Source organism: Suricata suricatta, chromosome 6 (genome assembly GCF_006229205.1).
Source record: "Suricata suricatta isolate VVHF042 chromosome 6, meerkat_22Aug2017_6uvM2_HiC, whole genome shotgun sequence".
NCBI lineage: Eukaryota > Metazoa > Chordata > Mammalia > Carnivora > Herpestidae > Suricata > Suricata suricatta.
In genome coordinates this window covers 25,709,710-25,722,401 of record NC_043705.1, presented here as the reverse complement: position 1 = coordinate 25,722,401, position 12,692 = coordinate 25,709,710, and the positions used below count along the sequence as shown (strand labels likewise).

The 12,692-nt window shown below is 42.3% G+C and overlaps 1 protein-coding gene across 2 annotated transcripts in view; it reads right to left on the bottom strand.

Annotated features, from left to right (window-relative positions):
• The window catches only part of SEC24A (SEC24 homolog A, COPII coat complex component), a 65,052-nt gene extending 60,842 nt beyond the window's left edge, over positions 1-4,210 (bottom strand). Inside the window, exon 1 of one of the 2 annotated variants that reach the window (XM_029941930.1) lies at positions 3,868-4,210. In XM_029941930.1, coding sequence (XP_029797790.1) covers positions 3,868-3,964 — 97 coding nt within the window. In that variant the 5' untranslated portion in view covers positions 3,965-4,210. The remainder of the gene's footprint in view (positions 1-3,867) is intronic. The other variant, XM_029941929.1, reaches the window with a different exon arrangement.
• Between the last annotated feature and the right edge of the window lie 8,482 nt (positions 4,211-12,692).

The window sequence follows — 12,692 nt, the reverse complement described above, 5'->3', positions numbered from 1 at the left end:
CATGCTGAGCCAAGTAAGCCAGGCAGAGAAGGACAGAAACCATATGTTTGCACTCATAGGTCTAGCAGGAAAACAGGAGAGACCTAATGGAGAACGAGGGGGAACGGAGGAGGGAGAGAGAGTTGGGGAGAGAGAGGGACGCAAAACCTGAGAGACTATTGAATGCTGAAAATGAACTGAGAGATGAAGGGGAAGGGTGGGGGGAAAGAGGTGGTGGTGATGGTGGAGGGCACTTAAGGGGAAGAGCCCTGGGTGTTATATGGAAAACAATTTGACAATAAAATATTATGGGAAAAAAAAGTGGGAGTCAGGGGCACCTATGTGCATCAGTCAGTTAAGTGCTGTACTCTTGATTCTGGCTCAGGTCATGATATCAGTTTGTGAGTTAGAGCCCCACGTCAGACTCTACGCTGACAATGCAGAGCCTGCTTGGGATTCTCCCCCTAACCTCTCTCCTCTTCCCCAGCTTGCATACGTGCACACATTCTCTCTTTCAAAATAAATAAATAAATAAATAAATAAATAAATAAATAATTTTTTTTTCAAAAGTGGGGAGGGCCTGGGTGGCTCAGTTGGTTGACGGTCCATGACCTCACACTTCATGAGTTCGGACCCGCATAGGGCTGGCTCACTGCTTTCAGCACAGAGCCCGCTTTGAATCCTGTCTACCTCCCTCTGCACCTCACCCACTAGTGCTCTCTCTCTCTCAAAAATAAACAAACAAAAAAAAAGGAGTCATAAGGAACACCTGTCTGGCTTAGTCTGTGGAGCATGTGACTCTTGAGCCGAGGGTTGTGTTTGAGCTCCACACTGGGTGTAGAAATTATTTAAAAAATAATCTTGTAAATTTTTTTTCAGTACTTATTTTTGAGAGAGAAAGACAGAGCATGAATCAGGGAGGGGCAGAGAGAGAGGGACACAAATCTGAAACAGGCTCCAGGCTCTAAGCTGTCAGCATGGAGATGGACACGGGGCTCGAACCCACAAACCACAAGATCATGACCTGAGCCAAAGTCGGACACGTAACCGCCTGAGCCACCCAGGTGCCCTCAAAATTAAAAAAAAAAAAAAAAAGTGGGAGGCATGATTTGCCTTTAGCCTTATTACATACTAATGAGATGAAGATATGCCAGTTTAAATAGTCTTTCATTTCAGTCACTTTTTGCAAAGGAAATATATGCACACAAATCTATACAGACTTAGAAAAACCTGTCTAGACAACCTTTAGCTTGTAATGCCATGTAACAACACACTAGAGAAAAAAACGTCTTGTGTGTGAGGAATTATGTAATACAGTGACACCATGGGGGTGCCTGTGCGGCTCAGTCGGTTAAGCATCCAAGTCTTAATTTTGGGTCAGGTCCTAATCCCAGGGTTATGGGATCAAGCCCCACATTGGGCTCCATACTGAGTGTGGAGCTTGCTTAAGATTCTCTCTCATTCTCCCTCTCTCCCTCTCTCTCTCTCCCTCCCTCCCTCCCTCCCTGCCTCCCTCCCTCCTTGCCCTTCTTCTCCAAGTAAACTCGATCTAAAATAAAAATAAATAAATAAATAATGGGGCACCTGGGTGGCTCAGTCAGTTAAGCGTCCAACTTCGGCTCAGGTCATGATCTCCCATCTCCTGGGTTCAAGCCTCACACCGGGCTCTGTGCTGACAGTTCAGAGCCTGGAGCCTGCCTCAGATTCTGTGTCTCTGTCTTTCTCTGCCCCTCCCCCACTAGCACTCTGTCTCTCTCTCTCTCTCTCTCTCTCTCTCTCTCTCTCAAAAATAAACATTTAAAAATAACTATGTGTCAACTAGTTGTAAAAAGTTACATTAAATCTAAAACATAAAAGTATCCAAAAGAATAGTTAAGCACCAAGAAATGCCTTGAAAGCGTTAACCAGTAAAACTAGATTCCAGCAATGAACTTTTTTTTCACCTTCTAGAGAAATACCCTCGTCAATTATCTACCACATCCCTACTCTCTTTATTAGTGGGATGAACAATAAAACTCAATACAGGTCATTAGCCACTTTACTTGAATAATTCTACCAAAACTTTTAGAAACGGGGATTATAATGACTTTCAAAATTGTATCTTAAAGAGTGTATATTTGCAGGCCTATGATTTCCTTTCCTAAGTGAATCCCTGATTGGTCCTGGGCAACCTATGCACAGGGACTGTTTTCTTATTCTCTTTTACATTCCCAAGGTCAGAACTTAAGAGATGTGCAAAAATGTCCTTGGATAGGAACAAAACACCATAGTGACAACATCTTCTTTACAACATATTGTGGTGGCTAAATTCTTTTATTATTTCAAAATTATCACAATTATACTTACATATAAACATATACCCGTATTTGCAGGATTTTCCCTTTAAAACTCATTTAAAATTGCAATTTATGGGGCGCCTGGGTGGCTCAGTCGGTTGGGCGTCCGACTTTGGCTCAGGTCATGATCTCACAGTTTGCGGGTTCAAGCCCCACGTCAGGCTCTGTGCTGACAGCTCAGAGCCTGGAGCCTGCTGCCGATTCTGTGTGTCCCTCTCTCTGCCCCTTCCCTGCTCATGATGTGTCTCTCTCTGTCTTCCAAAAATAAATAAATGTCAAAAAAAATTTTTTAATTGCAATTTATGGATTATAAGAAAAAGCCACAGCCATAGGACATTTTGCTTAAGTTTTTTTTTTTACCTTAAAGTGAAAGTCTTAAAATGATTTCATCCTCATTGTAAATGTTACTAAGTAGCCTAGAATAAAATGTAGTTGACAATCTGTTACCACAAATATGAGAAAGAACAATTCATTCAACTTAACACCATTACAGTACTTACACTTACTCTTGCTTCTGCCTACATACCTGCCTACTCATAGACATTTTTTAAAGTCTTTTAGAGCCTTCTTTGTAAAGAAAACAGTAGTCTTCTCTAAAAAATAATGTAAATTAGCTAATTTAATCACTGGTTATTTCCCCAAACTTCACAACAATCTTAGTTTCCAATGAGCAATTTAAGTATTTTAGTTTTATTCTATTAGTTTTGTTTCCACGATCCAAAGATGTACAGATACATCAGTAATTTGGCAAGATGTTGGCAAAAAGAATCTTTCTTTCTCTAATATAACTATAGTAAGCTTAGAAAATCACAATGTAGGACAATGTAAAGAATCTCAGAAGAGGCATAAAACTATACAACTTTCACACCAAGTGACAAACTGTAGCGTCACATTGTACGCTCCCAGAGAGAGGTTCATTGCTATGAACCCAACCACTTTCTCCAAGTGAGGTAAAGACCTCTGTAAATCAAACAGGAGATCTAATATTTCGTTCATCCAAAACTGAACAGGTGGCCTAGGTACAATTTGGGTAAGATTCTGGAGAGATGAGCAGGCCCTAAAGAGGACTCCCCAAAGCACCATCATTCATTATTACCGCAAATTCCGATTAAGACCCTCACCCCACTGCAGGCACTGCAGAACTGAAAAGAATCAGCCCCCCGACTCTGCCCTCTGGAAGACAGAATGAAGTGGCATGGAGGGAGAAAACACATAAACAGGCACTATGAATCTTCTATGCGAGTCTGAGGTACGCATCGAGTCTGTTATTTTTCACCCATGCATATCCAGGCCAGGGTGTTACATGCAGCAAGTGCTCATTAATTGTTCAATGTACGAATGAATAAATAAACATGAAACACCAAGACGAGCCCCGGGTTGTGGCTGTATATTCACCGCCGTCTCCTTGGCCTTGCTGCCCACCATCACCTGCTCATTGCCCCGGCCGGGAGGTCACCCTCCTCTCCGGTTGCCACAGGCAGCTGCAGTAACCAAAGGTCAGCTTGAGCTTGGACCCAGGCTGCGCCAGCCACCCGCCGAGAGCTGAACTTACCGTTGGTGTAGAGAGACCCCGAGGCCGAGGCGGCCCCGTTCTGGGCCTGGAGGGAAGCTGGGGCGCCGCCGGAGACCGGTATCCCCGGCTGGGACATGACCACGGTGCGTATCGGGGTTGGAAGGGGCTGGTCAGGGTCTGCGACAGCGCCAAACGGAGAGGTGAAAGACGACTGCTGGAAACGGAGAGAAGGCGCTAACGACTCGACTGAGGCGGGGAGGAGAAAGGGCGGCGCATCAAGCGTTAGGGACAACACGGCATTCTTCCCAGCCCGCCAGCGTAGATGGCTTGGCCTGGGAGCTGAGGCTTGGAAGTCAGACCGAAGGAGCCGAGAACGCCCGGCTCAAAGGCGGCAACCTAACAAGAAGAGAGAGGCCTCGGCCGGAAGTGGCTGTCAGCCGGGAGCGGCGCAGGCGCAATCGGGACACGTGGCACTTCCGGCTCCGGGCTCGCAGCTGCTGCTGCTGTCGGTGCACAATCTTCTCCCTTCGGGGCTGCCCAGAAGCCACCTGACAGCTCCGGGTCCCAGCCCGTAGGACCATGCTCGACCTCGCCAGCCACGTCACTGAGTCTCACCGTCGGCCGGAAGTGGCGTGTGTCACAGCTACGGAAATCCCCGCCGTGGGAAACGTCTTGTTGCCGGCAGTGCCAGGATCTGAAAGCAGTCAGAGAGCTTCAGTAGCCGCTTCCCAGGGGTAGGACTGACACTACCTCTCCTCTGGCTTTTGCAAAGATTACCTGAGGCGACAGACGTCAAAGTCCTCTGTTGAGACAACACCTCTGGTAGCCTAACCGACTAATACTCATCGCAAGATTTCATTTCACATTTCATCATCATATTCCAGGTGTAAATTGTAAGGGAGTGTTTTTTAAAGAGGGCAGTTAACTATGTACCTGTGTTAAAAGTGTAATCAAATCGGGCGCCGGGGTAGCTCAGTGGGCTCAGGTCATGATCTCAATGCCATGAGATGGAGTCTGTAGGGCCCTCTGCACTGAGAGCGTGGAGCCTGCTTGGATTTCACTCCCTCCCTTTCTCTCAGCCTCTCCTCCTCGCGCTTTTTCTCTCTCTTTCAAAATAAAAAAAATAAATAAGAAAGGGATTTGTATCCTTTAGAAAGTATAATCAGGGCGACTGGGTGGCTTGGCGTGGATCAAGTCATCATCTCCCGGTTTGTGGGTTCCAGCCCTGAGTCAGGCTATGTGCTGACAGCTCAGAGCCTGGATGGAGCCTGCTTAGGTTTCCGTGTCCCTCTCTCTCTGTGCCCCTCCCCCACTCTGCTTTCTCTCTCTCTCTCTCTCTCTCTCTCTCTCTCTCTCTCTCTCCCTCTCTCTCTCTCCCCCTCCCCCCAAAAGAAATAAACATTTTTTTTACAAGTGTAATCATATCAAAGAGGAAGCCTTTGTTTTTTGACTGGAGAACTCCAACTAATTTTAATTTTGAAACTCACTGATTCATAGCAGAGTCATGCGAAAGTTCATTAACAGCACATTTAAATGGCAGTTTTATTGCCTCTTCTAGGAGTTTACAGTAAGGTAAAACATTCAAACTTCCTTTTGGGTCAAGTAGACTTTTTTTTTTTTTTTTTTTTGCTTTTGAGAACAAAGGGAGATAGAAACCGGTGTGACTGGATAGTACAGTTAATTGGTTACCTCAGTAATCATTTTAGCTGCCTTCATTCTAGTTAGATTTTTCTTGCTCTGAACTAATGATAAAGCTCTTTAAATTATAGATTTGTACTGTTGATTAAAAGGTCATGTCAAGGGTTTTGCATGAAGGAAGAAATACATCTTACTTAATTCATTTAATATCAAATGCTCTGATATATATATATAAAATGAGCAAGAGTTAAACCACTGTTTTAGACCTGTGTCAGACCTGGAAAGCAAACTGTAAGAATTCAAATAATAAAGGGTTAAATTACTTCCTAACCCCATTTTTATCATTTGCCTCAGGACCTTGCTAAAAATGTATTTGCTGTGTGTGAAATTAAACAAGATACAAGTACAAAGATTTCTATAGGATGAAGATGATTCTTTTGGTCAAACTTTGTGGCTTAGAGCCCCTATAACAAAATCCCAAATCGTACATCCCAAGAACTCTTAAAAAGATAGGAAACACAAACCTCTCAATGTTTTAAAAAGAAAACAGACCTTAGAGAGAAACTGTACCTTCCTGAGGTCAGACAGAAAATCAGGGTCATTCTTCAGAGGGACAAACATTTAGACCCAGTGTCAAACTTGCAGTAGTTTAGGGGCACCTGGGTGTCTCAGTTGGTTAAGTGTCTGACTTGGGCTCAGGTCACTATCTCCCCTTCCATGAGTTGGAGCTACACATCAGGCCCTGTACTGCCAGTCTGGAGCCTGCTTCAGATTCTGTGTCTCCCTCTCTCTCTGCCACTACCCCACTCAGACTCTGCCTCTCTCTCTCTCTCTCTCTCTCTCTCTCTCTCTCTCTCTCTCTCTCTCAAAAATAAATAAACATTTTTTTAAAACTTGCAGTAGTTTTTTTCTTTTCTTCTTTAATGAAACTTCTTAAATGGTTTATTGACCTTGGCACAGGATGTTGATTTGGTTAAATCAAGCTTTCTTTGGACTTTGTTCTGTTTAAGCAATATCTGTGTGTTCAGAGGGGGGAAAAACTGATAGGATTAAACATAAAGCATAAATCATGGCTGGTTAAATAAGGCTAAACACACATAATATGCTAGTGCTTCTTCTGAAATTTGTTCCACCTCTGTGTTGTTATTCTCCAAAAAAAACTATGGCTAATTCTTTCAAATGTTTTTTACATTTTCACTATAGTCAGTTTTTAAATACTGAGGAGAAAAGCAACATTTGTCATCTGCCTACCCTCAGGGACAATAGGAAATTAAATTTAAGGAATTGAGGTGAGAGAGCATAAATTAAAAAGTAATTATAGGGCACCTGGGTGGCTCAGTCAGTTAAGCGTCTGATTTTGGCTGAGGTCATGATCTCGGTTCGTGGGTTCGAGCCCACAAGTCCAGCTCTGTGCTGACAGCTCAGAGCCTGGAGCCTGCTTCAGATTCTGTGTCTCCCTTTCTCTCTGCCCTTCCTTTACTTGCTCTTTATCTCTCTCTTTCAAAAATAAATCAACTTTAAAAAAAGTAATTATCTTATTAAGTATCATCCATATATTGTCTGATCCTTCTCTGACTTCTTAAAGGGTGGCTACAGAAACATGAAGGAAAAATTATTAGTGCTATTACCAGTTGTTAAGGGTATTGTTTTCTTTTGTTTTTCGTTTTGTTTTGTTTAACTACTTGTATCTACCCTGCAGTACTGTACATTTTTTAAAAATGATGTCACTAGGGGTGCCCGGGTGGCTCAGTCAGTTGAGCGACCAACTTCAGCTCAGGTCATGATCTCGCAGTTTGTGGGTTTGGGCCCTGCATCAGACCCTGTACTGACAGCTCAGAGCCTGGAGCTTGCTTTGGATTCTGTGTCTCCTTCTCTCTCTGCCCCTCCCCTGTTTGTGCTCTGTCTCTTAATAATAAATAAATGTAAAAAAAAGTTTTTAATGATGTCAATAGCATATTCTACCTTTTTATCCCTGTTTTCCAGAACAACAGGACCCTTCTGCCATATATATACCATTCATATGTATATAAATCAGATTTTCTGCACATAATTTTCAAAGCCTTCAACCCAACTTAAGATTATAAACAAAAAATGAGTGTCTCAGCAAGGAGACAGCACTATGCAAAGAATATTCCATTAAATTTAGACCAAAAGAGGTAGACAGCTTTCCTAATAAAATTTGCTGACCTGCAGACGTGGACTCTGGCTCACACACTAGGGCCCCTTTGGCTGCCTGCTCATCACTGTTGAATTGTCAGCTGATAAATAGGAACAATTCTGTTCACTTTTCAGAATAGGGGGAATTATTTTAGGTCCTTTAATCATTTAAAAATGTGTCCTATTTCAAACAAAGAAACAAAAAAAAATGGTTTCAATTACAAACAGGTTGGTTCTGAAACTTGTGACTCCATTTTAAGAACAGTTCCTTCGGCCTCATTTGCCTATGACAGGACATCTGTTTGTAACTAAAGTCAGCAGCTCTGAAGCTACGTCGCAAGAACACTCATCTCGTCTCACACAAGCCAGCAAATTCCATTGCTTTCTTTGAAAACTTTCCATCTTTATGTGGTTCTTGCCATTCTCATCCCCCATGGATTAATTTTCATCATCTTGCCTTAGGATAGCCTTTCTGGTTTCCCTTCCTCCAATCCATCTTACATGTTGAATTGAGCTCCTCAGTACTGATTCTGTCTTTATTTTCCTGTACCACAACACCTGTAACACTCCCTGTGCCTGTTTCATCAAGCTTCATCTGCATGGCTTTTCTCATCCTGCACTGAGTAAAATCCAAAGTCCTACTGAGCCTTCAGGGTCCCACATGACCTGACCCTGCTAACTTTGTCTTCTTCCACATTCTCACTCCATTGCACACACCCTTGCTATTTCTCTAGCTACTCGGGCACAAGAATTCTTTTACACTTATTTCCATTGCTTCAGATGCTCTTCCCCAAGATACACATGTGGCTCAATCTCACCCTTTCAGCCTCTATTCAAATGTTACCTTCTTGTTGAGCCCTTCTCTGCGCACCTCAGCATACCCCTCCTACTCACTCTATCCTTCTTATCCTGCTTGTTATTTTTTTTTTCTCATTGCACTTCTCCTCAGTGTCAACCACTTGGGTCTATGTTGATCTTTCTTCAGTGGAATAAAATTCTGTACATATCCTTCCCATTCTAAGGTAACTATTTTGATTTCATATCTGTCTCCTTGTTTAGGATGTCAAAGGGACCAAGGACTGTATCCTTTTCACTTCTGTCTTCTCAGCACTTGGCTTGGGGCCTCACCCTTAACAGCTGTTCATTAAATGTTTTTGAATGAATAAAGTGTCCTGTTCTCCCATCTTACGACTATTTCCCCCCTCATTAATTCACTACTACAAGTTCATATTTCACATATAGTCTAAACCACATTACTAGCATCTGTTTCTAAACTATATGGTCTTTAGGGGTGCCTGGGTGTCTCAGTCAGTTGAGCTTCTGACTTTGACTCAGGTCATGATCTCACAGTCTGTGAGTTCGAGCCCCCCATCATGCTCTGTGCTTACAGCTCAGAGCCTGAAGCCTGCTTTAGATTCTGTGTCTTCCTTTAACTCCACCCTTCCCCCACTCATGCTGTAACTCTGACTCTCTCAAAAATAAATAAATGTTAAAAAAAAAAACTATGTGGTCTTTAATTCTTTTAGGTGATTTTTTAAAGAATTTTTAAGCTTATATATTTATGTTGAGAGAGAGAGAGAGAAGAAGCAGGGGAGACGGAGAGAGGGAGAGAAAGAGAATCCCAAGCAAGCTTCACACTGTCATCACAGAGCCCAGTGTAAGCTTGAACTCATGAACTGCAAGATCGTGACCTTAGCTGAAACTAAGAGTATGACAACCCACTGAGCCACACACATAACTCTTTTAGATTCTTAACTATTATGCTACATGTGTCCCATCTAATACAGACTTAATAGTGTAACTGGACAGGTACCATCTGCCAGGAAGCAATGGAAGTACAACATCAAATTCCAATTTGTTCGCCTTTTCTAACCCTAAATAAGTCCCTCTGCAAACACCCTCATACCATAGTATCAGAGATCTGAAATGCAACTTCCCCTCTAAAAGTGATCTTTTCATCATCCTTTCTGCTAAATGACCTCACCAGCTTCTTCATTCATTGGTAAATTAATTCATTCAACAAATATTGATTATATGTCTTCCATATGCCAGGCACTTGCTAAGCACCAAGAGAACAGGATAGACAAGGTCTCTTCCTACTGTGAATTTTATAGTAGAGGAAACAGAAAAGAAAAATGTATATAAATATATGTTTTTAAGTGTACAATTTGGGTCAGTGCTATTGAGGTATTGGCACTGAGGCAGAGAATATCAAGTAGAAGCCTGATTTGGATAGGATGGTCAGGACAACAGGTGACATTTAAAATGTTATCTAAAGGATGAGAAAGCTATGCAAAGAAAAAATGGGAAGAAGAAGGGCTCTGGCAAAAGGGAGCAGCACCGACTAAAGCACAGAGGCAGGAATGAGCTTGCTGTGATGAGCAATGGCAAGAGAGAAGATTGGAGAAGTAGAAGGGGCCAGACCAACAAGCAACTTATAAGGCATTGTAACGAGTTTATTGGCTTTGGGAAGCAGTTGAAGAATTGTAAGCAGGGGAGTAATCTGACCCAATTCATGCTTTAAAAACAATGCATTAAAAAGAAAATCCAGGGCACCTGGCTGGTTCCGTTGGTAGAACATTGTCTCTTGATCTTGAGGTGGTGAATTTGAGCCCCACATTGGACCTAAAGATTACTTTTTAAAAATCTAGAGGTGCCTGGGTGGCTCAGTCAGTTAAGCATCTGACTCTTGATTTCTGCTCAGGTCATGATCCCAGAGTTTTTGAGATGAAGCCCCACACTGGGCTCTGAGCTGAGCATGGAGCCTGCTTGGGAGTCTCTCTCTCCCTCTCTCTCTGCCCCTCCACTGCATACACACACACTCTCTCAAATAAGTAAACATTTAAAAAATTAAAAATAATCCAAAAGCTGTGGATAATTGATTTCAGGGAAAAGAATGGAGTTGTTGCAATAAACCTGGCCAGGGATGCTCATTGTCTCAGTGAGGTAGTTATAGTGGAAAGAGAAGTCATCTACATTAAAATTTTGGACTTTCATGTCTCAATTTTTGCTAACACACAATCAATCCTGAAATCTTATAGGCTCCAAATTTTACAGATTCTCCCACACAACTCCCTATTTCTCCGTTCCCACTTATGTTTCCTCTCACCTGCATGATTGTAGCAATCTCATTACCGACCAGTTTTCAGTCAACCTGTTGCACTAAAACACACACACCACTGCCAGAGCAAACTTTCACAAACAACTCTGACCATGTTCCTTCTGTATTCAAAACCCTCAAAAGGCTCTACAGTTTGGAAGCCACGGTCCCCAGCAGCCCAGCCCAAATCTACCCAGTCAAATCACAATATGCAACTGATGCTTTTCGCATCTCGCTTCCTTTTTGTATGTCATTCTCTCTCATATCATCTCTTCTGCATATTAATCTTCATTTTATATATGCATGAACTTCAAGTGGCTAGTGATGTTAGAAGCATAGTCTGCAGCTAGAGGTTATGCTCTTTGTCTACTCTACTCTTTTAAAAATGCATCCATTGGGGCACCTGGGTGGCTCAGTCGGTTGAGCATCCAGCTCAGATCATGATCCCACTGTCATGACATGGAGCCCCACAGGGGGTTCTGCATGGACAAGGTCGAGCCTGCTTGGGATTCTCCCTTTCCTTCCCTCTGTGCCCCTCTCCCACTTATGCTGTCTCTCTCAAAATAAATAAACTTAAAAAATTTTTTTAATTAAGAAAATAAAGGTGTCAATTATCCTACCAGAAAAATGTTTATTCTGGAATAGCAGAGAATTTCATTTCCAGACACACAAGGCAGGGCTTTGCAAGTCCAGAGAACAAAGAAGGACCACTCTTTAGAGAAAAATGGTGAAGTTGAGAGGTGGCTGTTATAAACCAAAAACCCATTAGAATAAACTGGAAGTTAAGTTCTAACTGTAATGGCTTTTCATTGGCTGAGTTGTGACAGTCTCTCATTGGCTATACTATTGCTGAAGAACACACTCCTCCAGCTGTGGTAGTAAAATATAGGTTTTTTTCCTATTGGGAATGCAAGGTAAGTCTCTTCCTATAATTGAGGAAAAGTGTTAGGGCACGACAGCTCTCCCTTCTGGTCTCCTGATTCCATTTAAATGAGGTTTCCTCATTTAAATATTCACAAATCAAACTGAATTCAAGAGTAGATGTGTGGAAAGTAGAGTAGAGGGGAACCCAGACTGGAACAACAGGTTTCTCTAACTAAGATCAATGGGCTCGAGGGAAAATTTTCAATCTCTGTGGAGATTGAAATGTACCTAGAATCCTTCATGTTATGAGTGAATCACTAGCTCATATATATTGAGTGCTTATTGTATTCCAGGCACTGACAATAGGTTCAAGAGAGGAAAAGGCAGATATGGTTCCTGATCTCAGGAAGCTTACAAAATGTCTGTCAGGGAGACTTCTCAAAAATAATCATCCATATTTACTTGTACAATTATGAGGTACCTTGAATATAAGAAGAATTGTACATTTGCTGGGGAAACCCGTTAAGAGAGAGCTTAACCAAGTCTGGGAGGAAGATTTTGATGAGAGAGGGCTATCTGTGCTGAGACCTGAAGATTGTATATGATATATCTAGGTGGGAAGGAGAGGTTTAGATAATTTGTTCTGACAGAAGAGATGGCAAATATGAAGGAAAGAAAGATACATGGGCTGAGGCACTTCCTGAAGCTGCAGCAGAAAGGGGGAGATCCAGTAGAGCCAGTTAAAGATTTTGTTGGGAATCTATCAAATAACTCATTCTTTAACTCTAATCTCTGGTCCCCATCTCCTAGAATTCTGGCTCGGGATCATTCTTGAGAGCATCACACTTCCTTCCATTCAAAGCACTCAAGTACTTTTATTTAAACTCATTTAAGGGTTATCATGTTAATCCATTCGTGAAGAACAACCGAGTCAAGACAGTCTTGCTTAAAGCTCAACACCCAGCATCTAACACATTATTTGATACATAATAGTTTTATAAGTTAGCTGTGAATTCAAGAAACGGGTGTTGTTGTTTTTTTAATGTTTATTTTTGAGAGAAAGAGAGAGCGCGCCTCTGAGATAGCAGGGGAGGGGCAGAGAGAG